Here is a 27,372-nt window from a genome sequence, read left to right on the forward strand (position 1 = left end):
AAGTACCAGAATATTTTACCATCCAAGCAGGGCCAAAATGGAAAAGTGCCTGACAAAAGTCAAGTATCTTGGATCCTATAAATAGCAATTCTAAGCAAGACCCTTTGGACTCTTCTGGATTGCAATGGGCTGTGACCAGAACCTCCCAAGCTGGGATGCCTCTCAGGCACAAGCCCTTTGACAATCTGCTGACAAAGCTGATGGAAGCCCAAGGCAAGTCAGCCTCCTGGAGTCTCAACTGCTGCCTGTTGAGTAATGCTGATGCATTGTATCTATTCTAAACTTCAAGAGGGTAATTTTAACTGTAAGCTAGCTTCTCCATTCACCTATGTCTTTACAACAGATACATTCGCCTTCACAAGTGTGGGTGTCATACATATCACTGAGCTCAAATACTTCTGTCTGCATGTACCTGCTTGTTTTGTTTTAATATATATATGTGCCTATACAGTTTGATTTAATTACCTTATAGTAAGTTAGTGTGAATCTTGTCATCTTCAAATCTGTAATTAAGTCACTGTTGTGATCGTATTTTACTGAATTACTTGTAAAAATTTAAATTAGTCAATCACTGAGTGCTGTTAAAATTCAACCTTTGATTTATCTCATACTATAAATAAATTTAAAATTGCTGCTAAATCATAGCTGTGTCAAAACATTTTCATCAGCGACAGGTAAGAACTGCATTTTTCTAAAGGCTTCCACATCAAAACAGGAGAGGTGAATGTAAGCATAATTCATAGGTGCTATGATCTCCTCAGTCTCCTTGCATCATACTGACATCAGTGCCCCGTGCTATGCCTCTTTCACATTATTGCTAGTTGGTATTCCCCCATCCTAAACGTTACATACGTATGGCCAGAGATTATCTGGTTGTACAAGACACTAGGGTACCACACCATAGCTGGGTTTCATACATACAACAAAAAGTGGATGTGGTAGGGAGGTGTGAGATCCATGAGGTGACTGATCTGAGGTTTTCACAGCAGTGAAAACTTTGTCTCATAGGGTGTTGGGGGGGAGTAAAGTAAGTGAAACAAGTCAAATTTTCAAGTAAACAAGGCATTCAACATCAAACAGTATGTGTGATATCAGTGCTATTCCAGCGTCCTTTTTAAACATGCATAACTAGACAGACTGCCTTGGAGAGGTAGCGGAGAGCTAGACACACTTAGTATTTTCCAAGGCCTCATTAAAGACCAAACAAGTCTCTAGCGGCCCTGGCTGCAGAACACACTTTGGTTTAGCTGATGTTGCACCTGCCTAAGGCAGAGGCTTGGTGGAAACGAACCACAGTTCATCTCGGTGGGTGACTGTAGGGCCTAGAAAGGCTCCTGTTACAAACGGTTCGTGTCTGGTTAGCCGCACTGGCAGGCTGGAGGAAGAGCAAAGCACAACGTGCGTAGGTACTGACGGCAGGGCGAGGGGAGAGCTGTTTGGATCCAGCTGATGAAATTCGTGCTGGGGGGGAGGAGGAGGAGGTGGCAGAAAGGTGGTCAGCTCCAATTGGCGGGCCGGAGGTGCTGGGCGCGTAGCTCGGCCCGGGCCCACCGCCTCGCCGGCCTGCTGCGGGGAGCGGGGCCCCTCAGGCGAGCCGATCGGCCTTGCTTCCCGCCCGCCGCGGGGGCCACGGCCGGGAGGGCGGAGGAGCCGGCAGCGGGCGGAGCGCCCCTTCCCCGTGACCCCGCGGCTCCTCCCTTCTCCCCACCCACCTCCCCGCTCCTCAGTGCCGCCGAGTAACCTGGTTTCGCGGCGTCGGCCCGGCCCTCCTCCCTCTTTTCTTTTCTTTTTTTTTTTTTTTCCCTTTCCCCTTTTCTTTTCCTCCTCCCCCCTCCCCTTCCTTCTCCTCCCCCTTCTCCCGACAGCGTAGTCGGGGCTTGGGATCGCTCCCTCCTCCTCCCCCCCCCCCGCCCTCCTTCCCTCCCCTCGAGCTGTTGCCGCGGTAGGGACCTGGAGAGAGGCGCCGCCTCCGCCGCCGCACACGGAGACATGTACCCGGGAGCCACCTCCGCCGGACCCGGTGAGGCTTCGGCCGGTTTTGTTTCTACCTCTGGGCCTCCCCCGAGCCGCCGGAGCGACTTTCCGTTTCTCTCTCTCTCTCTCTCTCTCTCCCGGGGCGGCGGGGTCTGAGCTCGGCGCTCTGCCTGTGTGTGAGGGGAAGGGTGACCGTTGGCGCACGAGGCGGTCTGTCAGCGCGGGAGGCGGCACGAGCCTCCGAGGCCAACTCTGCCGCCGTCCGTCCCCCCCACCCCCCCCACCCCTCCGGCGCGGGCACGAGGGGGCAACGGCCGGCGGGGAAGGGGGGGGGGGGAAGGGGAAGGACACCCGGCACGAGCGCCCCCCCACCCCACCCCTTCGTCTCGGGCCTGGCTGGAGCCGCCGAGGCCGCGGCCGGCCGCGCTCGTAGGGGAAGGAGGGGTCAGGCCGCTGCCGCCACCTCGGGAGGGCGGTGAGCGATCCTGCGTGTCCGGAGGCCCCTTTTAGGGGAGGGTCGCCTTCCATTGCTCTCCTTTTCCCTCCCTCTGCTGCCGCGGAAGGCTGGCCCCGGCCTGAAGTGGGAGGGGGGGGGGGGGGGTGGAGGGGTGATGGTGGAGGAGGTGAGCCCCGAGGCGGTGGGGAAGGAGGGGCGGGAGAAGGGGGGGGGGCTGCTCCCCTCTCCCGAGCGAGAGGTCCCCTCGGGGGGGCTCTGATAACCACTGCGGTGGCTGCTGGGGCGGTGGGAGACGGCGGTAGATCCCGCTCCGTTCCCCTCCCCGGCCCGCCACCGCTCCGTCCCCGGAGTGTCCCCTCGGCTGTGCGCTACGTGCTGCCTTCCCCGGGCCAGCGCTTGGCTGTTCCTGCCAACTCGGCCTCCTGCTGGCAGCGCGGTGTGGACTGGGGTCTCCATTTCCTCCCAGATCCTCCTAAGCGGCTGCGTGCTCCCGGGCTAGCCTGGGATACCCGTCTCGCCGCGCACAGAAGTTCAGGCCGCTCTGGTCGTGTTTGTCAGCGACTGCGCCGCGTTAGTTTGTGGTGTCTGAACGTAGGTAAACGGTATCGAGGTGCTGGGTAGGGCTAGAAGAGGTTACCGGCTTCATGAGGTGTTTCCAGGCTCTGTCCTGTAATGAAATCTGTGAGCAACGCAAAGATGAATGTGGAGGGAAGAAAGGCTGCCGACTCATTCAGGGACGTTTAATGTTGTTTAGGGGGATGGTAGGTCGGTAATGTGGGAGTTTGTGCCGTTAATACGGGGCAGTGGTTTTTTCTTCTTCGTGTTAAAACTGTTTCTGTGGTGAGGATTCTTTTCTAATCTAGAAACTGTGATGTTTGAGTGACTGGTACCGAATTTCCTCATAGAAAATAGTTTCTAAATAAGCGGAACTCTTCTGAACAGTTTTGTATCTTTCCCTTGGAGGGATAAACTAGTAAAGAATAGTGTGGTGAAACGCAGGACCTGTAGCTGAGGTGTCTTTTACTGCTTTTTATACAAATTCTTCTACTGTAAGAGCACTCACATCTTAGGATCCACAGTTAAGTGCTGCCTTCTCTTTTTTTTCCCTCTGATTTTATTCTCTTGAAGAGACAAGAATCAGGACAGACAATTTGGATGATCATTTTCCTCTTAGAGCACAGCTCCTCTGTTTTTACTTGCTTTTTTCTCTACAGTGCATGAAGACTTTTACTAGACACCGCAGGACGATAGATCTCTGTAGCTGTGTGTATCCAGACTGATGTTCAAGATTTTGGTTTCATATACAACATCACTTGCACATTTCAGTACTAGTAACTTTGTATAACTGTTGAGTAAATCATTTGGTGGCTTGTAGTGTCAGGTTCTTTTGCTCAGGTACAGGTGTACTTTCAGTTTACTGGTATTCATGGTGCTCAAATTGTGCTGTTGTGTTTATATGTAACGAGCTAAATAGTTTAATATATTGCCAGCATGTGCGCTGAGAGTAGTCTTACATGTGGGAGTCTCTTTATTTGCTCTCTCTCTCTGATCCTGCCACTCCCCCTTTCACTTGGAATGATCTTGCTTCCACCACGGCAGTGTTGGTGGTTGCTGTTTACCATCAGGGACCCATGCTCAGTGCGTAAGGGTATTTTCCCTTCTACCAGAACAAATCTCTCTTCACCTTGGGCTCTTAACAGAACAAGCCCTGTTTACTAAGTCCTAGGTTAGTACCTTACTGGTGTGTGTCTCAGGCTTCTGTTGTGCTCCAGCCAAGCTCATCTTCTGTCTTGTTTACTTCCTAGTTTATCTCTGTGGCTCAGCCCCTTCACCCTGCGCAGAGCTGGGCAGTGACAGTGCTTGTTCTGGGCTATATGAGCTGTGAGTTGCTCTCCACATCATGAGGCTCTCCGTTTCCTTCCTGTGAAATCATCCACAGAAAGCCTGAGCAGCACAGTGACTTCTAGCAGTCCAGACAGCTTCCTGCTCCACAACATATCATGAGACAGGGCGGCTTGAATAGAATTTTTATGAGAGAGTGGCTGTACTGTGATTGTCTGGGAATGGGAACTGTCAGCAGGATGCTTAGCTGTCTTGTGTAAGCCTACGTGTGGCCTTCAAGCTGCCAGTGAAAGTCCCCTTCCCATACGTTCATCTGATACCTGTGAAATGAATGTACGCTGAAATCCTCTTCAGAGGAGCAGGCGAGAAGTGTGGTTTACAACCATTAACTGAGCCACAGCTGCTGCGAGTGCACAAGGGCTCCAGCCTCTCCATGTCTGTCAGCACATCCTTGACACTGCTGAAATGCTCCATTCATATCTCCTGGAACTTAGATCTCGCCGCCCCCCTTTGCTGTTCCAAACGCTGCGGGTGCGTGCGAGCTGCTTTGCTCTTCCAGCTCATGTCGCCAAACTGGACACCGCAGCCAACCCTGTTCTGAGGGTGCCAGTGGTGTTGGCCTCTTGCCAATGTAATCGCTCAATTTGCCACAGGGTTTGCTATTTTAATCTTAATTCTTTGTCTGGAAACAGTATAAAGCAAGCCAGGAGGCCGTATCTGACTAATTTAAGAAAACTGCTGTTGAGTGTGGAAACTTTGTTCAAACATGCTGTTAAACTGGGAGTATAATGTGTTTTATACAAGAGGGGGATATCATGAAATCACTGCGTTCATGATTAAGAAACATATCATCCTTGATCCTTTTTGTCCACATACTGTCTGAGTTTTTGACTTGTTGAGTTCGCTGAAACATTGTGCCTGTGCACTTTTGTTTTGCCTTCAACTGTGTAAAGGAAAAACTGTGAAAATCTGTTGGGTTTTTAGGAAAAAAGAGGTTTGATACTGCCACATACCTTTTTCTAAAAGGACAAAAAAATGTCAAAGCAGCATAATAAAAATACTGTGCAGTTTGAAGATTGATTACAACCCAAACTTCTGTAACTTACGCTGCTTAGAATTTATAAATACATGAATAGCAAACTTAAGCAGCTGTAGATTCTCTTTTTTTTCTTTGAAAAGATACTGGAGTTTTGCCTGCTACTCAAGGTTTTAATTTGCTGTTGAAGCAGCAGTTGTCTGAAAAAGAAAGACTTGAAGGGGGTTACGGCTTTGCTTGTATGACATAACTTTCTTAGCACAAGAAACAGCTTTGATCCCTCCCTAAAACTAGTGAAATTAAGGTTATTTTCTCACTTGTCATTTAGTTGTAAGTTAGCTTTTTAATAGTGTTAATAAACTGTTGAAAACTTGTAAGTCGATCCTGTTTTTCAGTGTACTTGTTTTTAATTCCTTCTTAATGCTTTCTTGGAGGTACGCAATGCTTGGATAGTGATTCTCTTTAGGACTCTTTAGCCCTAAAGTGGGGTTCGTTGACTCACTTTAAACTGTACAGGAGAGAGATTTTTCCCTTCTGGGTAAGAACCCTTCTAAATGCTTTTTACCTTCCAGAAATTACTGCGCTCGTTGACCTGATCCCTGTGAACTTCTAACTGCTCAGTTGGCTTTGCAAACATAGTTCTCACTAAGAAGGAACTTCATATGCCTGATGGAAGTCTTGTTTGTGTCAGTTAGGCATCTGCTAACAACAGAATCATAGAATGGTTTGGAAAGGCAGTTAAAGATCATCTCCTTCCAGTCCCCCTGCTGTGGGCAGGGACATCCTCCACTGGCCCAGGTGCTTCACAAAACTTGTAAGACTTGTCAGAACTTTGTTGTGTGTTACCTCCCTCATTTCAAGTTTTAGCAGAATGCTAATTTCACAGTTTTTAGTGAGGCAATTTCTAAGACTACCTGGAAACATTACCAAATTTGGAAATTAGGAAAAGTCAACTTCTGGTGTCTTATTTTTGGTAAGTGATGAACTAGAAACAAATAGATGGTGGAAAATGTTATGTGGTTTTAACAGTAGCGGCTGTGGATAGGAATCTATTCCATGCATTGCCTAATTTGTGTTGGTGTCGTGCATCCTTTCTGATGTATGCACAAAGCAGCCCACTAGAAGGTAAAGTATCTCTTATGCTGTTGACTAAGGAAGTCCTGCACAAACAAATCAGAGCAAGAGGCTTTTCATTTTCTTTTCCCATTTTTGTAATACCCAAAGTTGACCGAAACACTTAAGGTCAGAGCAGTGAGGAGGGCATGCTCACCATGCTGGACAGCAGGAGGGCGGGCTTTGGCCACTTCAGGGACCTGCTTAGTAGAGTACCATGGAACAAAGACAGGGAGGATAAAGGGACCTAAGATAGCTGGCTAGTATACAAGGATTGACTCCTCAAAGCTCAGGAGTGATGCATCCCAAGCAAGTCAGGAATGCCCAAAGGACTGCATGGAGGATGAACAGGTTGCTCCTGGGCAAACTCAAATGCAAAAAGGAAGCCTACAGAGCGTGAAAGCAAAGGCAGGTAACCTGGGAGCAATACAGAGAAACTGTCCAAGCAGCCAGGGGTGAGGTTAGGAAAGCTAAAGCCCTGATAAAATTAAATCTGGCCAGGGACATCAAGACCAACAAGAAAAGCTTCTATAGGTGTGTCAGTGTTAGGAGGAAGGCGCTCTTCATGATACAGGAGACCTGGTTACCCAGGATATGAAGAAGGCTGAGGTACTCAGTGACATTTTTTTGCCTCAATATTCATCAGCAAGTGCTCTAGTCATGCTGCCCAAGCCTCAGAAGGCAAAGGCAAGGACTGGGGGGATGAAGAACCAACCACTGTTGGAGAAAATCAGTGTTGTGGGAGCATGAAGGTGCACAAGCCCATGGGACCTGATGATGGGCCTTCAGCCCTAAGGGAACTGGTTGAATGAAGTGACTAAGCCATTCCCCATCATATTTGTTAAGTTTTGGCACTCTGGTGAAGTTCCCACTGACTGGAAAAGGGGGAATGTAACTCCAATTTTTAAGAAGGGAGAAGATGACACAGGGAACTACAGGCAGTTCAGTCTCACCTCTGTGGCTGGCAAGATCGTGGAACAGATCCTCTTGGAAGCTGTGTTCAGGCACGTGGAAAATAGGGGATTGGTGACAGGCAATGTGGCTTCACTAAGGGCAGATCCTGCTTAACAAATTTGGTGTCCTTCTATGATGGGGCTACAGCATGGGTGGATAAGGGAATGTGTACCTGCTGTTATCTACCTGGACTTGTGCAAAGCATTTGACACTGTCCCACAGGACATCCTTGCCTCTGAAGTGGGGAAACATGGATTTGGTGGGTGAACTGCTTTGTGGATAAGGGGTTGACTGGATGGTCAGACTCAAAGAATTACAGTCAACGGCTCAGTGTCCAAGTGGAGACCAGTGATGTTCCTTAGGGATTGGTATTGGGACCAGCAGTGTTTAATGTCTTTTGGTTACATGGACAGTGGGATTGAGTATACCCTCAGCAAGTTTGCTGATGACACCAAGCTGTGTGGTGTGGTGAACACACTGGAGATGCCATCCAGAGGGACCTTGGGAGTGTTGGTGGAGGTGAAAATCAACATGAGCCAGGAATTTGTGCTTCAAGCCCAGAATGCCAGTTGTATCCTGGGCTGTATCAAAAGCAGCATAACCAGCAGGTCATGGGAGGTGATTCTGCCCTTCTGCTCTAGTGAGACCCCACCTGGAGTACTGCATTCAGCCCTGGGGTCCCCAGCATGGAGCTGAATCCAGAGGAGACCAGAAAGATGATGAGGGGGCTGGAACACCTCTGCTATGAAGACAGGCTGAGAGAGTTGAGCTTGTTTAGCCTGGAGAAGAGAAGGCTCGGGGCATTGCAGCCTTCCAGTACTTGAAGGGGACCTGTAAGAAATCTAGAGGGGGACTGTCTGCAAGTGCATGGAGTGACAGGGCAAGGTGTAATGGCCTTAGGCTGAAGGAGGGGAGATCTAAATTACATCTTAAGAAGAAATTCTTCCCTGTGAGGGTGGTAAGGTGCTGGCACAGGCTGCCCAGAGAAGCTGTGACTGCCCCCTCATTGACAGTGTTCAAGCCAGGTTGGATGGGGCTTTGAGCAACCTGGTCTATTGGAGGGTGTCTCTGGTCATGTCAGGGGCTTGGAACTAGATTGGCTTTGAGATCCCTTCCAACCCAAACCATTCTATGATTTCCTCATATGTTTTACCTTATTTGAATCTAGAAAGCTAAATGACAGACCTGAACAGCGTCATCCCTACATAGACCAGACTTGCATAGTATATCTGATGTCTTACACCAGAGTTGTAATTTGTTAGTACACAGTTCTCTTTTGTAGGCATTTCTGAGTACTTCAAAGAGACTTTTTAATACTGTCCAGGAAGTGGTTATTTTAATCCTCAGTCTGAGATGATGCTCTTATTTTTGTACACTCATGACTTTCAATAGGTTCCGTCTTTCGGGCTGTCTACTGAGCACCATATGTTAGTGTAATTCCTATTAGATTCTCCTTATTAATTATTTTACTTTTGCTCTTTTCAGAGTAAACTGACTGCTTCTAAATGAAAAGGTTTCCTTCCATCTGTTTCTGTAGTCTGTGCTTTGTCTTGTGGAAAAATATTTCTCTTCAGTATCTTTATAGCCTTACTGCAGCTGTGAAGCCATGTGGTACCTGGTGACCAGGTTTTTTAGAAATAAATGTTTTGTTTTGTGGGCTTTTTTAACATAAAAAGTGGACACAGCCAAGGTAGGAGGAAACTATTGATTAAGATAGGAAAGTACTGTTGATAATGACATAATCATGTCTCACTCTAAAGCCTGCTTTGATGATTTTCTCTCTGCCACCAGTGTTGTCTCTTGAATTTGATTCTCATTGAGCTGTCCACAGTGCTGCCAAACGTTGTTTATATTTAGGTTGTGTAACAGATTAATTTTTTTAATCACAGATGTGGGGTGAGTAGTTAATTTTCTCCTGTTGTAATTTGTCCTCTTCTACTTTTTATGCCAGGGCTGCTCAGCTGTCTTCTTTATTGTAGGTTTTTAGTCTCCATTCAGCGTTCATTAAACAGACAACTGAAAAATAAAATTCCTTGTTGCTAAAAGTGGTTTTAAAATCTGTCTGTGTGTCAGCCTGTAGTTTTGCATTCATCTTAAACTAGCCTAATTTAGCCCTGTTGCAGAAAGAAATGGTCCTGCAGGCGTTAGTGTGGGAGGTTTCCTTGTGTGCTCTTGGGCTGACTGATCCTAACAAATCCCTTTCATTCCTTGTCTTCGTGCCCCCTCCTAGTTAGCTTTAGCTGCTTTACTTTGCCACAGGAATACTTGCAACGTGAGTTTTGGGACTGCAGAGCAGACAGAACAGCTGTGTGAAGGCAGGATTTCTCTTTCAGTGCTTGTTCTTAGACCTGCTTAAGCTGTGTGTGAGCTTATTACCACCTGAAGTGGTTACGGCCTGGGTGCCAGCGTTAATGTATGCTTGTGATAGCTCTGCAGTCCTGAAAGTCTCTGTATCTTTGAGAAGTGTTAATGTATTTATCTTCCCAGAGATACAGAATAACTTCATTCATCTGCCCTGTTTTGGGCTCCACACAACTCTTCACAGGTTGCTTTATACTCGCAACACGAAGATTATGCTTAATGTTAACTCTGTCTGTGTGAAGAATTCAGTCACGTTCCAGAACATAAGAATGAAGACGGTGTTTGAACAATGTGTGAATTGTATCTCTCATTATGTCACTTGGAAGCTGTGTTGGCGTCTGACTGATGGGGGTTGTGGAGCAGAAATCAAGTCTTTGTGCTTTTGAGGAGTAAACTAATCTCAGCATGTCATATTGAAAATACACTTCAGCAAATATGTTGGTTTTACAGTGCTGACTTGTGTGTAGGGAATCAGGCTGAGGAGTTCATGTGTAGTCTAGGAAAAGCAGCAAAATTGTGACTATTTTGGCGAGTTTTGGAGCTGGCTTGGCAGGCAGTGGTAGATACCGTGGGTGGCTCTGTTCTAGCTGCTAATGTCACACTTTGGAGCTTCAGGACTTTTTGTCTTGGTGCTGCCTGGTTGGTTTGTTTTTTTTTTTGTATTCTTAGTTCATGAAATTTATGCTGGAGCTTATTAATGTGAGAAAATAATGAAATTTAAATTTTAATTCAGTAGTAGGAAGTGTGTGGATGTGCTAATTGTGATTTATTTTAAATAAGCCAATTTCAGAAGATTTCCCAAGAGGGGAGGTTTCACTGGCTCAGCTAGATCAATCTAAAAATTGTTTGAAGTTAAACTTGTCATGTAGATGCATAAGGCTTTAAAACATAATTATTACTGGGGCTTCATTACATACTTTCTAAAACTTGTTTAGCAAGTGTTTCCTATTGAAGGACAGGCGTCTGTTCATATGGAGGGTAAAGTCCTATCTAAATGTTGCTGTGTTCTTGGCTTTGCTTTTGATAATGAACTTAGTTTATTGTCCCTTTCATACAAGTTGTGGTTTGCAGTGAATGTTCCCTTTCTGCTCTACTGGTGTGGTTTTTTTGTTGTTGCTTTTCTGTGTGTGTTTTTTTTAATCAGTCCCTCTGTTTGTTGGGCTTCCTTGCCACATCACACTCCTCTGTCATTTCTGAAACCTTCCTTTGCTCCCATGTGGAGGACAAAGCTGGGGGCTTGAGGGAGGGCACAGGGGTTTTCTTGTTTTCTGCTTTTTAACCACTGGTGGAATGTAATGTTTCTCAAAGAGTAGTGCTTGTCAGTGTGAGCTTTTCTGATTTGAAAATGGCTGTTGAGGAAGCTAATGAGAGACATAGGTTTAAAAAGAAAACCCAAAAAACCACCAGCCCTTCAAACCACAAACAAAACAAAAAAGAAGAAACCCAAGTTCAGGTAGAAATTACGATACAGAAGGATGAATGTTGCGGTGAACCAGAATGTTCCTTTTTGGGAAGAGCTTCAGTGTTCAATGAGGGAGTGCTTGGGAATAATTCGGATGGCTACAGAATTATTTGCATAAGGGTGTGTTGTTTAAAAAGTGAGAGCTTCATTTGGAAGGAGGAAACTTCCCACTGAGGCAAGGAAGTGCAGCTTTCTTTTCTGAGTCTCATTATGTGATTAGAATACAGTAGTGGTAGTTTTTTTTTCCTTAATTGTTCTTGACTTGCAAATCCCCTTTAATGGGAAATGTCAGTGGATGTGTAGGCCCCTCTGTAGGAAACCTGTGTCTTTTTTTTTTTCCTCTAAAGTTACGTTTCACAGAATCATTAAAATCACTTACAGACCAAAAGTGGAAACTTAGAGGACTAAGTGCAACATAGAGTAAGGTTTTGATAGTGACATGAGAAGAAAATCACTTATTCCCAGAGAAAAAGTCTGAGGGGATTTGTATTTCCCTCTAATAAGATGTCATTATTCACCATCTCTTCCCTGTTGTTGCAGTCATAACTGGGGTAGCACAGTACCACAGCTGAGGTTTGGTTTCTATCAACTAACAGGAGTAGCTTTCAAAAAGCAGGTGGAGGAAAAAAAACCCAAGATGTAATAGGAAAAAAAATCATGTCGTAGGAGAGTTCTGCTGAAAACCTACGCTCTCATCATGTCTCAACTATTCCATTATTATGAACCCTCATTTTACCCTCTTTCAAGCGATGCTGAAAACCACAGCCCTGCCTCTTGAAACCACGTTACATACGATTGCATCTAACATCTCTTGCATGTTAAAGATGTCACTACAGCTGCTTTCGCTATCTGAAATGATAAAATGAAAGCATAACCTCAGCTCTTTAGCTGTGAATTTTCTATTTTTAAAACTAAGCCATGAGAGTGTTCGTGTTTTCGTAGACAAATCCAGCATGGGTATAGGGAAAGAGGTTTTTTCAATAAAAGTGTGACTGCTGCTGAGTTACAGCTCTTCAGTTGAATTTGTAAATTAAAAAAAAATTCTAGGCATGAAGACATGTTTAGATTGAGATTTTACACAGAAATGCTGCTAGTCAGAGTCTGGGGGGGGGGGGATGAACATGTTTTCAAAGGTACAGCACAAAACACGTTCATTGTAGTGTAGTTCTTTAATAATGACAAGTCATTCCTGTGTTTCGTTAAATTATGTACAGTGCAAATAGCTGAGGGATTGGGGATTTGGGGCCTTGGTGGCACCAGCTCCCAGCTCACTAGAAAGACAACGCCGGTGGCAGCAGAGGAAAGGCCAAGCCATTAGAGCTTGTTGAGCTTAGTGGAGCTTGTGTGCATGTGGGCACTAATGTCTTTAATAATATAGGAGGCTGGAAGAAAGGTCTGGGTTATAATGGCAAGGGAATCTGCAAGGAGAAGGAAGGGAAAGGTGTTGGTAGGATAGTTAGAGGAACAAATCACAGAAGATTTTGCACTGGAAGGGACCCATCAGGATCGAGTCCAACTCCCTGCTTCTCACAGAGGCATAACTATACATAACTTTAACTGTAAAAAAATTCACTTTGCTTTTAAATAACCTTAAACATTGAATTATGACAATTAAATAGGAATAATCAATGCAGTGTTAAGAAACTCTGCAGAGCAAGTAGATATTGAAGCTGCTGCACAATGTATCTGATGCATTTTTTATGATCCAAGGCTTTGGGTTTCAATTTTTGGCACTGGATTCCAGCAGGTATTCTGTTTGATTAATGTTTGGTGCCAAGTAAGGTGATCCACCTTTATCAGGATGGTTCAGAATCATGATTCTTTTATGGGCTGTTCTGATTTTTGCCTTGCCACAGACGGACTCACACCTAAAATAAGACTAGCTGCTCACCTCCTCATTTTCTGTTCAAATCCTCCTTTATAGTGTGATAAAAGACTAGAAGTTGAAATCCTCTTCACTGTTTCTGTAATAGCCTGATCCAGTGGTTTCCTAAGGTTGAAAACATAATGACTTGCAAATGAACTAGTTGCAATGCTAAGTCCAACTGCTATCATAGTTCTGGCCAGCCCTTGATCCAGCTCAGCCCTCACCAGCGACCATAGGGACCCAAAACAAAGTTATGTTGAGAGCATGACTGGTTCAGGTGAATTTATGTATCCAGTGTCTGCTTGTGAGCTGCAGGAGAGACAAGTTCTTACTGATCTTACAAGGATGGGGAAGGGTCTGGAGGGGAAGTCTTCTGAGGAGAGGCTGAAGTCCCTTGGGTTGGTCAGCCTGGAGAAGAGGAGGCTGAGGGGAGACCTCATCATGGTCTGTGACTACCTGATGTGGGAGGCTGAAGGGACAGGCACCAGTCTCCTCTCTTTGGTGACCAGTGATAGAACCTGAGGGAACAGTATTAAACTGAGACAGGGGAAGCTTAGGTTGGATATTAGGGAGAATTTTGGTACTGAGAGGGTGGTCAGGCACTGGCACAGGATCCCCAGGGAAGTGGTCACAGCACTGAGCTGGGATGAGCTCAAGAAGCCAGGAGTTGGACTTGATGATCCTTATGGGTCCCTTCCGACTCAGAACATCTGTGATTCAAAGTGGCATTCTGTTTGAGTAGTTGTGGTAGCTGGGACAGGGGCAGAAAGCACAGCAGCTCTGATTCCTGCTCAGAGCAGCAGCATCTGCACGGTTCAGAGTCACTGGGAGGGAGGAGGATTAATCCACAATCCTGCTGGATGCAGTGGTACAAATGAGAAGTCACCACGTGCATTGTCGTAGTTCCTGACTGAGGAGCACATGGCTGTGTAACTGTGTGCACGTTCTTTTGACATACACCTTAAATACACAATTCTCTGGCAGTGAAAACACAAGAATTGTTGAGTGGAATTTTATTCTCTTTATTTTTTTAAAGGTGTCTTATGTGGTTTTGTACGTATCTCTGCAGTCAGGGAGTACAGAAGGAGGAAGAGTCATTTTTTTCCCAAACCTAAATGCAGTGTTTCAGCAAACGGGGTAAGGGAAGGGTAACATGGGATGAAGAATGCAGGGTTTTTTGGTCTTTTTTTAGAGAAGCAGCACCATGAAGGGAGGAATAGATGTGAGGTGATTGTGCCCCTGTACGTGGCATTGGTGAGGCTGCACTTCAAGTGCTGTGTCCAGGTCTGGGTACATCACCACAAGCAGGAGATTAAGGTCCTCAGGTGTGTCCAGAGAGGGGCAACCAGGCTGGGGAAGGGGCTGGAGGGCAAATCCTATGAGGAGCGGCTGAGGGAGCTGGGGGTGTTTATCCTGGAGAAGAGGAGGCTGAGGGGAGACCTTATCTCACCGCCTAAAATGACCTGAAGGGAGGTTGTAGAGAGGTGGGTGATGGTCTCTTCAGCCAAGTGACAGGAGATAGGACAAGGGGAAATGGCACAAAGCTGCATCAGGGCAGGGTCAGATCAGATGTTAGGAAAAAATTCTTCACTGAAAGAGTTGTGAGGGCCTGGAACAGGCTGCCCAGGGAGGGGGTTGAGTCACCATCCCTGGATGTGTTTAACAGACGGATAGATGAGGTACTTAGGGATATTGGTTAGCACAGGAGGGGAAGAGTTGGACTTGATGATCTTAAAGGTCTTTTCCAACCTTGTGATTCTGTGATGTTGAATGGGTGTTTTTCTTACCCCTGGAGAAGATGTCTTTGCTACTTAGGCCTTCTGGAGTGACAAAGAATAGGGATTGTGTTGAATGGAGGCGTTGCTCTACAAATACCAAAAATACTGTTACATTCTTTATTTTCAATGGTTATAAAAGGCATCTGGAGTTAGTTCATGATCACTTTCTAAGGTATGGAAAAGCGAATGAATCATTGCAGTCAACTGTGATTAATAACTTCAAGAATGTTCTCCATTTCCCCCTTCGTTGAATAGATGTTTGCCTGAAGATGGAGATGCTTTGTAGTTTGAAATCAGAATTAACTTTGAGCTAGGTTACTGACTTGTGGGTAAGCAGTAAGCATCCTCCATTGCTCAGTTCAAGCTCACTGTTTAGATGACTTAATTCTACATTGCAGTTTGTAATTAAAACGTTCCTCCACATCCCTAAAGAAGTGTTTCAGTAGTACTTTGTACAGTTTTGTGTACAGGGATCACTTAAGCCACCTGGCTTATTAACGGTTGGGATAGATGTTTTGTGCTCTGTATACTCCTTGTGTGCTGTGATGGAGTTCTGCCCTCACCACACTTGCAGGTGGCCTGTGGAGTGGTGAAAACCAGCTTGTTAGTGTTGGAACATCTGGAGGATGCCTTTGAAGGTACAGGCTGAAAGGAGAATGTGGGAGGAAAAATCAGTAGTAACATTTGATGTCTTTAGTTGGCATTGACTGGAAGAAGCTTGTGGGCTGGGAAGAGCCATTCTTTATTTCTCACCTGCTGCTTTCTGCAGAAGCATTGATCTCTTCCTCTTGGGCTCGCTGGCATTTTGTTCTTGTAACCTTTCATGTATTTGTACTTGAAATGTGATAACTTACAAAGCAAGCTGGACTGATGTCTTGTTTCTCTCTTTCATCTCTGACTGTGATACCCACTCACTCCATTGATGCCTGGGAGTGATTCTGGTTTCTGTGGATCAGATCACATCTAGCACTATGAAGAGAGATCACATCTTTATCCCACAGGGGTCAAAAAGTAACCAGGATGATAACCAAGGGAGCTACAGACCTGTAACCAATAATTTGTTTTATACAAAATCACAGAATGGTTTGAGTTAGAAGGGACCTTTAAAGATCATCTAGTTGTAGAACAGTTAAGGTTGGAAGGGACCTTTAAAGGTCATTTAGTCCAATCCTGCAGCAGTGAGCAGGGACATCTTCACTAGATCAGGTTGCTCAGAGCCCCACCAAGCCTGACCTTGAGTATCTCCAGGGATGGGGCTTCCACTGCCTCTCTGGGCAACCTTTTCCAGTGATCTACCAACCTCATAGTGAAGAATGTTTTCCTAATATCCCACCTAAATCTCCCCTTTTCTAGTTTAAAACAGTTACCCCTTGTCCTACTGCTACATGCCCTTAGGAACACTTCGTAGAATCATAGAATGGTCTGGGTTGGAAGGGACCTCAAGGATCAGAGAGTTCCAACCCCCCTGCCACAGGCAGGGACACCAGCCTCCAGGCCTGGTTGCCCAGGGCCAGTTCTTCCCCAGGTTTCCTATAGGACCTTTTGGCTATTGGAAGGCTGTTAGAAGGCTCCAGGAGGACCTTGTCTTCTTCAGCCTGAACAAGCCCAACTCTTGTCATAGGCAAGACCTCTTCCACTAAATAAAAAGGGTTGACTTGAGAATTCTTTTGCAGTAGGTGACAGTTATTCCATAAAATCACATGCAGAAAAGAGCTACTGAGCGTTTCCAAGTTCAAAGGCAGTGGGGTTTCTCTGACACAACAGAAATGTAACACATGCAACAAAGATTGAGGAATGCATGAAGGCAGTTGAGCTAACTGTCTTTTACTGTCTTCTACAAGTAAATGGAGACATGGTGGCCTGAATGCAGTGGGGAATGGGGACATTCCATCTCTGAACAGTCTAACTTTCTATGGTGTTTTAGGGGCTATTCCAGGAAAATAGTGATTTACCTGCTGTGGGGCGGTACATGGTTAGGAAACTAATGTTCCATGTGAAGTGAATGTTACCAGGTTTGTATTGAGAGGGGGAAGGTAGTCTGATGCCTGGAGATAGTAAAAATCCAGCCTTCAGACATAGGGAGAAGTAGACAAGGAGTAAGTGAGTTTGCACATTGGAAAAGGCAATTGTTTATCTGCAGATTTGGTGATCCCAAAGGATGGAAAGAAGTAGCATCTTAAATCCATGTTCTGCAGCATGTGTAGCTGTGCACATCTAGAGTTGCAACTTACTCCAAAGCAGAAATGTGGCTGTGGATAATTAAAGAGTCCTAAAGCATCCTTAACAGCACTACCTCTTTGCTACTGAGGACAAGCAGCTTCAGAAGTTGAGTTTCCTGTGTCCAGTGACCCCTTTGCATGCTGTAGAACGTACTGGATTGTATTGGATTTCTAGGGCAATAAGGCTTTTACACTGAATTTGTGTATTCCTCATAGTGGGTATAGGTAAGCTTTAGAAGCTTGCCTCTTCCCCAGCCCCCTCCTTTTTTTTTTTCTGAGGACATTAATCTGCTAGCCCTCCATTCAGTTGCATAATTGTCCTAACTGGTATAGCTCAGACAGCAAGTGGTTAAAAGAGTTGTTCTAAGTAGTCATAGATACAATTTATTTGCATAAAAAGATGAAAAGAATAGTTTTCCCCTTCTCTACTTGAGTTCACTTACGGGCTTATTTGCCATACTGGGCTCTATGAAGCACTGTTGTTTCTTGGGGTTTTTTTAGATGCTTTATTAATAGAAGACCTCATGAAATCTGGCAATCACATCTTAGTAAATACCTTCAGTAGTTGATTTAAGATTAGTGCTGTTATATTTTGATCAAATCATCTCTTCTGCTTCTCTCCAGCTCTGTTCTTGTGGTTTGTTGAATTCTGGGGGATGATAGATAAGTCTGGTTTCATTTCTTGTGCATCATCTAATCGCACAACACTGTAGCTTGACTGAAGAACTTCCAGTTTCCATACCCTAGAACGTGAATAATGAGCAGCAGAAGCAGATAGACAGGTTCCGTATAGATTCCTCTACCCCATAATATCAAGGCAGTGTGAGCTGCAGCTTTTGAGCTTTCCTTATCTCATAGAAAACACTGCCAGCCTTCTTTCCTATCTTCTTCTAACGGTTCTTAACAGAAAGCCAGTGTGAAAGTTAAACTTCTTTATATAACCCAGACTGTAAGAAACCTTGAAGACAACCCAGAGGTTTTTTGCAGTTGGGTCTTAAAAGGCTGACCTCCCTGTACTCTTTTTCTCACTCTGGCCATACATGCAGATGTAAATAAAATACATTAGGACTCTACAGATCCTGTCAAGGATTCACACTGGATGTTTTCAGTATTCTTTCTGAATTTCCTCTGTTACTGGTAATTGAATAACTGCAGATTCTGTTCCCTGCCATGAGGTATCCCCTCTTCAAGTCTCCTATTTTCCCACTCCCTCAAAAGGGAAAGGAGCATATGACATACCAGGAGAGGCTGTGAGAATCAGGTTTACTCATCCTTAAGAAGAGATGGCTAAAGGGTGATCTTGTGGCTTTCCATAACTACCTTATGGCTTTTAAATACGGGGTGTTGGATTCAGGTAAACCTCAAGAGGTTCAACAAAGCCAAGTGTAGGGTCCTGCACCTGGGTCAGACAACCCCCATTATCCATACAGGTTAGGATATGATCTGCTTGAAAGCAGCCCTGAGGAAAAGGACTTGAGTACTCATAGATGAGAAGTTGGAACTGAGTCACCAATGTGCATCTGCAGCCCAGAAGGCCAACTGCATCCTGGGCTGCATCAAAAGTGTGGCCAGCAGATGGAGAGAGGGGATTCTGCCCCTCTGCTCTGGTGAGACCTCACCTGGAGTATTCTGTCCAGCTTTGGAGCCTTCAACACAAGGGCATGGACCTGTTGGAGCACATCCAGAGCAGGGTCACAAAGATGATCCAAGGGCTGGAGCACCTCTCCTGTGAAGACAAGGCTGAGAGAGTTGGGCTTGTTCAGCTTGGAGAAGAGAAGGCTCTGGGGGAATCTTATAGCAACCTTCCAGTACCTGAAAGGTGCCTGTAAGAAAGCTGGAGAAGAACTGTTTACGAGGGCATGCAGCAATAGGACAAAGGGTAATTGCTTTAAACTAGAAAATGGGGGATTTAGATGGGATATTAGGAAAAAAATCTTCACTAGAAGGGTGCTAGATCAATGGAAGAGGTTGCTCAGAGAGGCAGTGGAGGGCCCATCCCTGGAGATACTCAAGGTCAGGCTTGGTGGGGCTCTGAGCAACCTGATCTAGTGAAGGTGTCCCTGCTCACTGCTGTGGGATTGGACTAAATGACCTTTAACGGTCCCTTCCAGCCTAACACATTCTATGATTTAATGATTGGGTGAGGAAGCTATTGAGAAGATGGAGCCAAACCTGTGGCAGGTGCATTGGGACAGAGCAGGAGGCAATGGACAGAAGCTGTAACACAGGATACTCCAGTTTGAGTATAAGGCAGGTTTTATTTTAACATGGGAGTGATCAAACACTGGAAGAGACTGAGAGATGTGGAAACATTCCCCTTGAAGATACTCACAACTTGCCTGGACAAGTCAAGCTGGACACTTCAAACCTGCCTTATTCTATGTTAATGATACCCAGCACCTCTCCAGCAGATGCTGGAGAGCCTTTTCAAGCACATGTGTCTGTTCCTTTGCCAGTCTTGGTTTTTCTTACCTTGATAAACACATTCCTCTTTTTATGAGGTTTTATTTTGGGCTTGGGTTTTTTTGTTTTTTATTTATTTGGTTTTGGTTCTGGAGGCAAAAGAGCTGATCACTAGTTGAGGACAAGTTACTGATGCCCTTTATTTTTACTTGAAGGGGCAATGCCTCCTCTTTGTGTCTGTGTGATGGCATCAATAACTGATCTGGAGTCTGCAACAAAGCTGCACCATGGTTATAGCAGTTCATGCTGTCTGTAAGGTAGGGCTTGGCAAGGAAGGGAGATCAAATAAAGTGCTGCAGGAGATGTGAATTTACATATTGAATTAAAATTCTGTATACTAGCATGAAGTTTGGCCTTCTTTTAATAAAAATTCGGGTATTAACTAATTGGTGTATCTAACCCACTTTGAAAAGCACATGTTTTATTGCACAGTAGTAGGTGAAAACCCCTGTAGTGATGATTCAGAAGAGCTGCCTTGTTGTATGATAGTAGAAACCTTAACTGAAAGTGAAGCTTGCAAATAAGGCTTCCTTCCTTCCTTCACCTCAGTTTCGTTTAAGACTATATTTTTAGACAGATGGTTTGAGAGAGACTTCCTATTGACAGATGTAGGCTGCCTTAGCCCAATTCTAAGACATGATTTGAGTTGTGAAAACATCACCTGATGATTAAATATGCGTTGGGACTTGCCACACAAGGAAACTTCTGATATAATTACAGCGGTGTAATTACGCTCGGATGATTTCCTGTGCCGACAAGCCCCAAGATGCAACTAGTTTGGCCCCTTCCTATTTAGTACCTCTTACTACATGTGAAAATTGTGTAACTTTTTTGCTAAAAAAAACCCAAACCAAACCCTTCTGCATGCAAGTTTAATGCAGACTAGCAGCACTCCCAGGGTGCTGTTAAGCTTTAAAAAATGATGAAGGACAAAAGAAATGAATGTTCCAAGTCTGGGAAATAGTTGTAAATTAAACGGTTGTGAAAAGTCATCATTACATAATTGTGTGGATTTTTGGAGTAGGCAGCTGAGCTGCAGTGGCTCATTCACACCTTTTATATGCACTAGGAGTGTCTTGGCCAGCTGACTCCTTGAGTCACTTTTGTAATCTCTAGTTTGGATCCACAATAACACGCTGGAGTAGGAGCACGCACACAGCCAGTCTTGTGATCGTTTGGAATCTGTAAAACTCAGTATTTGTACTAAAGTGGCATTTTTGGCATCGGGTAGAGTTCCTCTACCACCACTTTCCCTTGCCACCCTCTTTTGACAGAGTAATTTTGCTTGATGATTAATTTTATTTCAGAAAACTGCCATGAAAGTTACTGTTATTATAGCTGTCTCTTTCCAGATACCTTTTTTGGGTGGAAATTACAGTTATCAATCTTGATAACTGTGAACACTTAGTGTACGTAAATTGGATTAATTATAATAGGAAGTGTAGGATTTTTTCCCAGATAACATGCCTAAAGACAATATTGTGGCACCTCATTATTCAATACCCAGTTTACCTTAATTCACACCTTTAAAATGGGGTTCTTGATGGTCTCAATCATCATATCAAGGCTGAAATGTTCTCATTATTCATATAATGTAGCAAATGAGAAGCTTCTGATGCTATCATACAGATGTTTCCAGTCTTTCATCTTTCTTCTAATTCATTCTTCCCTTAACAGCGGTCTAAAAGTAAAATCCAGGTATGCTTGTGGATCATTCCAAGGCTTTGAAATACTTTCTGTCTGAAAGTATCATCTCTGTGTGTGAAGGGGTCTCTGGAAAACAGGAGCAGAGGAAATAATGCATGTTGAGGTCTGAATTTTGACAGATTTCCTGGGGCAGGCTGTCACCTCGAGTTCTGATGTCCAGTGATCTCCTCTAACACACCTCATCGCATTGCAAAACCTCCTTCGTTTTTGTGCTAAGAAAAGTGTTCTCCTGTTGGCATGGCTTCTGTCACATTTAAGAGTGAGTGATGGGAATTAGGAGAGCTTCACCAAAGATTTGAGGCAGCTGAATCACTGAGTGTAGCAATTGTGTTTTACGATGGAGGCTCAAGGCTTTCTCTTTGATAGAAAAGAGTAATAAGGAAGGCTCTATCCTCTCCTTTCATCACCACATTGTGTTTTGTGACTCTGCACATCACAGTTGGTTGCTGTAATGTTTTACACAACATAGTTTGATTATTTTTTTCACTCTTAATTTGAGGCAGTAGTCCAAGAAGTGAATTAACATCAACAGTTGTGATACTTACTTTTCCCTTGAAGTTCAATTTGTGGCACTCAGTTCTATAGCTAATGCATACGTATCTGTTTTATGCAGCAAAAAATAGGTTGGACTGCTTATCAGGTCACTACTGCTCTTTAAAAGCCACTACTTATCTCCTTGAAGCAGTACCTTGCCCTAAATAAGTTTGCCACAAGAGTTGAGCTACAAATAGCTTGTTTTTATTTTTTAATTGGATCTTAAACCCCAAAACATTGACAGAAGTATTTAAAGTGAAAGCACAGGGCAGTAGCAGTCCTGCTTTCTGAACAGCTTGGGATTTTTCTCCATCAGATATGCAGGTTGTAGAACCCTGTACTCTCACCTGTACTTCTCAGCATTAAATGTTACTCAAAACTGACTACATGCCCTGGCTTTTATTTGCTGCTGTTACTAAAACTCGAGTGGAGGAATGTGATGATGATGATGATGATGATGAAACACATATGATTGTGTTGATCCCTGAATGCCTATAGATATGTCTTTGTTATGCCCCTGTGAGAAGTAGTAAACCATCATGTGTCAAGGATGTATTCCTTAATTCCAAAATTATTTAACTTTGCAGCATAAGTAGCTTGTTGGGGTGGGGGTGTGTGTCCCCATTCATCATACTGGTCTGTGCACTTCCAAGTCTTATAAGCTTTTTTTCCATGTCTCTGAAAACTAGTCATGACATACCAAATCTGACTGAGGAAAAGGAAAGGTAATGCAACTGGGATGTAGCAGTAGAGACAGAAATGATAGAAGATAAAAGAAATAGACAGCAAGGAGAAGGGAATGCTTAATATTGGTGAGAGAATAGTTGACTGTGTAGTAGTGGTAAGGTGATACAGAACACAGGTGGGGTGCAGAGTGTGGATAACAAGAAATGGAAAGGGTAAAATACCAATGCCAGGAGCCTGGGCAGAAAATTCAAATATATTTGAATGGGTTATGCTGTGGGGATCATGAAATCACACACAGACACAAAACAATGATAGAATAATGTTAATGACCAGGACATGGTTTTCAAATGGGAGCATTTTGTTATGGGAAGATGGAAATCAAAGTATGTGCAATGATGAGCTGTAAAGGATTAAGCCTCAGAATGTCTGAAATCATAGGTTGGAGGTGTGTTTTTTCAGGAAAATGATGGTAAACAAGATTGTGGTGGGGCAGAGGTAGGTGCTTGGTGCACATCCTTCTGATCTGATTTGGAGATGGATAAAAGAAGCCTTTGTCATGTTGTGGGAGTATTTTTTTTTCTGTTACTTTCCAGCTGTAGTGATAAATAACTTTGATAGTTGTCATACCCATAGCAGAGGGTTCTTTCCACTTGATGATATAGAAACTTGGTGAATTTGTCAAGGGGATATGATGACTGTGGGGCCACCTTCAGAAAAATACTTGAAGTAAGCAGAGGAGCTGTAAGTGTTGGGAAAAGATGCCAAAACCATGTCAAGACGTTGAGGAATTGAAAAAAAGAATTGCCAGAGGTGGAATTAGGCAGGTAAGGATTTTGACTTGCCTTCAGGAATGTAAATAGGAAAGGTCAGAAGCAGAGGCAGATGGGTGGTTTGCAGTGAGGACTGGGTTGTGGATAAGATCTTGTCTAGAGCTATTGTGTAAAAACTAGAAGATACTTTGCTTCGTTCCTCAATACAGGCATCGGCAATATACAAAGGCAAGATTGAAAAATAGTGAGAATAAGATTCAAATGAAAATGGACTACTTTTGAAAGCAAAACCCAAGGAGTTGGTGTACTTCAAGTGGGGAAACAGAATGATCTTTTATCACAGAAACCTGAAGTTTTATGTCCATAGAAATGTAAGTCTTTAGCAACAAGCATCTTTAAGGTATTGAGCAAGTTAGTGTTGAAGACTCACAGATTTCAATGGCAATCTTTATGAAAGGGAGGAATAAAAGCAAGTTCAACTTCTGTAACTTGATTTCACGTGGGTGTGTGCCTCAATGTATTTGGAAGACAGGCTCTGAAATAAGCTTCCCAAACACAAATCTGAAGATTTAAAAAAATTTACTAATTAATCTAAGTCTCTGTCATATTCCTGATGTCAAACCAAACTGTTTGGATTCTGATGAAATACCTGGTATGTGGGTATATTGGTGCTGAAATTCAGGTTCATAGAATGGTAAAAATACGTAAGGAGATGCTGGTTGGTGGGAAACTGGCCATGGGGAGTGATGAAGGGTAAAATGGGGAAATGATGCTGCCAAGATTGGGAATGGTCTTGTTTATTATTTCATTAATGATCTTTGCATAAATGTTAGGAGTAAGTACATGAAACTGCATCATGGGGCATAGGAGGCATTGTAAGAAAAGGAGGACTTGAGCATCATCCAGAAAGCAGTAGGTACCATAGAATCATACAGGAGTTGGAAGGGATCTCTGGAGATCATTCAGTCAAACCCCTGTGCCAGAGCACGGTAATAAATACGTGTTTAAAAAGGTATATTAAAGATCATGTAGCTGGGAGTTAATAACGAACTGGAAGGCCAGGTCCTGCACATGGGTGGGGCAATTTCAAGCACAACTACAGGCTCGGTGGAGAATGGATAGAGAGCATCCCTGAGGAGAAGGACTTGGGGGTATTGGTGGAGAAGAGCAGCATAAACCTGCAGAGTGTACACCTGCAGCCCAGAAAGCCAACTGTGTCCTGGGCTGCATGAAAAGAGGCATGACCAGCAGATCATGGGAGGTCGTTCTGTCCCTCTACTCTGGTGAGATCCACCTGCAGTATTGTGTCCAGCTCTGGGACCCCCAGTATAAGAAAGACATGAAGCTGTTGGAGTGAATCCAGAGGAGGCCAGAAAGATGGTGAGAGGGCTGGAACACCTCTGCTGTGAAGCCAGGTTGAGAGAGTTGGGCTTGTTCAGCCTGGAGAAGAGAAGGCTTGGAGGAGGCCTTATTGCAGCCTTCCAGTACCTGAAGGGGCCTACAGAAAAGCTGGAGAGGGACTGATTATAAGGTCATGCAGTGGTAGGACAAGGGGTAATGGGTTTAAACTAAGAGGGTTGATTTAAATTACATCTTAAGAAGAAATTCTTTACTTTGTGTGATGAGGCAGTGGCACAGATTGTCTAGAGAAGCTGTGGCCACCCCCTCCCTGGCAGTGTTCAAGGCCAGGTTAGGTGGGACTTTGGGCAACTTGGTCTAGTGAGGGTGTCCCTGCCATTAGCAGGGGGGTTGGAACTAGGTGATCTTTGAGGTCCTTCCAACCCAAACCATTCTGTAATTCTAAGTGGGTGGTGACCAGTCATAAACAAGCAAGATGGGCTTGCAGGTTATGAGAAGAGATAAATTAGAAGCAGAATAACTTAGAATTATGAATTGAATGGGAATTTTGTTTAAATATAAATATACAGCCTGGAGGTCAGTGATTATAACCTGACAGTGAATAAATAGAAGTGTAAACATGTCTCTGAGCACTAGAGCATCACGATTCTGGAACAGCTTTCCAGTAGGGAAAGCGAGGGTGGAAAAGTGGTGACTGATGTGTTAATGAAGGGATGTGTGTTGTTTCTGGTGCTAGCGGAGGGCTGAATTTGATAATCCCAGGAAACCACACCTGCATTCTTACATAAGTAATAAGAAGCCTCCTAGATGATTTCACGTGTGAAGATTTTGCTGCAAGTTACTGCTCTGGACCACAGAAAAGCTGCAGGAGTAGAGCAGCCAGTACTCAAGTTGGTACCTTAGATGCTTCTCCATGGATTTTTAATGGAATTTCCTGGTTTGAAACAACTGGAAGCAGCTGTTACACTCCTGCTTTGTATCTGATCTACACCAGGCATTTGAGCTCAAAGGATGCAGTGCAGCAGCAGTAGACTATTTTCTCTGATAGCTTTCTGTTTAAATGAATCAGTAGGACATAGTTTAATTCTAATACATCACGTTCTCCAGAGAGCAGTAACACGTAGAAATGGCTCCTGTGCTGTGTTCCTTACTTTGATGAGCTGTGTGATGTGGTCATTAGAGCAGAACATGTACAGCTGAAATGGATGTATTATATTCACTTTAGGTGCATGCAGCTCATCCAACTGTGATCACAGAGGTGTAATTTAAGTGGTAGAAACTCTATTTTATAGATGTTTGCTCAAATAAATGTGGTCAGGTGCTTCACTTTCGTGTCTGTTTTGAAACTGAGGTTCTTCCCTTCAGTGAAGATCTGGTTCTCACTTTCCTTGGAGCTTGGCCTCTCAAATTCCCACCCAGCTGACTAGAAATGCAACTGATTTTTAAGGTTTTATTCAGTAATCAGGGCTAGGAAATACAGTAAATGGCGAGCCAGCATGGGAAGGAGAGTCAGAATTCAGACTCCTGATATTAAGGGGTTTTTTTTAAGATTTTAGATAGCTTTAAAAAAGTTATCAGTTGGAATGTGCTGTGCATTGTTGGTCAAATAAACTTATGTAACTGTATAAAGCTGATGGCTCATTTGTGCTTTCTCTTTTTTTCAGTGCTTGCACCTCCTCCACCGTTGCCACCACCAATACAGGGATATGCCTTTAAACCCCCTCCTCGACCAGATTTTGGCACTTCTGGGAGAACAATCAAACTGCAGGCCAACTTCTTTGAAATGGACATTCCTAAAATAGATATCTACCATTATGAGTTGGATATAAAGCCAGAAAAATGCCCTAGAAGAGTTAACAGGTAAAACTGTTCTTTGCTTTTTGTTAGTTTATTTACATTCCTGGTTTTCTTTGGAAATGCTGGAGCTTGTGCCAGCCTTCATTGAGGGCTTGGAGGATGTGTCTGTCTTTAGTCATTGTTTGTACTGGTAGCTTCTAACTTTGCATATCCTTCAACAGGCATTCTGTTAATTCTCCAAGTCTTTCTGTATCAATCCAAGATTTAAGTGCCAGTAATCCTTTCCTTTCATTGAACTTGCCTTGAGATGCATCTTAAGATGCTGCTTATCAAAGCCACCAGTGACAGATGGATAAAATGTATTAAACCTAGTAGAGTTAGGTCAGTATTAGCCAACTTGATAAATAGGATTTTTAGTATTACTTAGTTAAATATTGGAGTGCAGTTGGCTAATGAGCTTTGAGCAGAGAGTTGGCATTGATTTGTTTCCCCTCCTTTCCCTACTGACAAGGGGAAGCAAAGCCCGTTTGTTTGTGCTGTTCTGAGAGGATTGTTGAGGGACTAAATTAGGTAAGAAATTACCCTTCATCAGCAGATTCTATATAAGGGAAAGATATGCTCCTGAAACGGATAGCAAGGTGAAAACATGGATCAGTTGGCCAAGGAAACAAGCAATTAGGTCTTGCATTTTGCATGTGTGCCTTATTAGTCACAGTGTGGCAACCTCATTGACTTGAAAAAGAGTGGCGTTGCCAGAAGTGAAACTTGAGAATGAGACTTGGCACCGACTAGAAACCACAAGTGTCTTCATCATAACTACCTACATCTCAACTGAAGAAGATCGGACTGGCATGTTTATATATTCAAGATCAAAACCATTCCTTATTTAAAAAAAGTCACGTGGGTGGAATACGCAGACAGGAGCAAGATGTAGAGTCAAAAAAGCCTCCTGAAAGCCAAAGGGGTTTTGTAACGTGCGTTAATAAACTTGA

General features: G+C 44.1%; 2 protein-coding genes across 2 annotated transcripts in view; one reads left to right on the forward strand and one right to left on the reverse strand.

The window, feature by feature from the left end:
- Nucleotides 1–1,989: 1,989 nt before the first annotated feature.
- Nucleotides 1,990–27,372, forward strand: part of AGO2 (argonaute RISC catalytic component 2) — a gene marked incomplete at its 5' end in the record, with an annotated part of 62,389 nt that continues 37,006 nt past the window's right edge. Inside the window, 2 exons of the mRNA XM_084260142.1 lie at nucleotides 1,990–2,020; nucleotides 26,248–26,443. Coding sequence (XP_084116268.1) covers nucleotides 1,990–2,020; nucleotides 26,248–26,443 — 227 coding nt within the window. The remainder of the gene's footprint in view (nucleotides 2,021–26,247; nucleotides 26,444–27,372) is intronic.
- LOC311205936 (dnaJ homolog subfamily C member 15-like) lies at nucleotides 12,920–13,254 on the reverse strand (the record flags this gene model as incomplete). Its single annotated transcript, XM_084280474.1, is given in 3 exon segments — nucleotides 12,920–13,050; nucleotides 13,053–13,086; nucleotides 13,090–13,254. Coding segments are annotated over 3 exon segments (330 nt in total).

The sequence above is a fragment of the Gallinula chloropus genome (genome assembly GCF_964237585.1).
Source record: "Gallinula chloropus genome assembly, chromosome: 2".
Classification (NCBI taxonomy): domain Eukaryota; kingdom Metazoa; phylum Chordata; class Aves; order Gruiformes; family Rallidae; genus Gallinula; species Gallinula chloropus.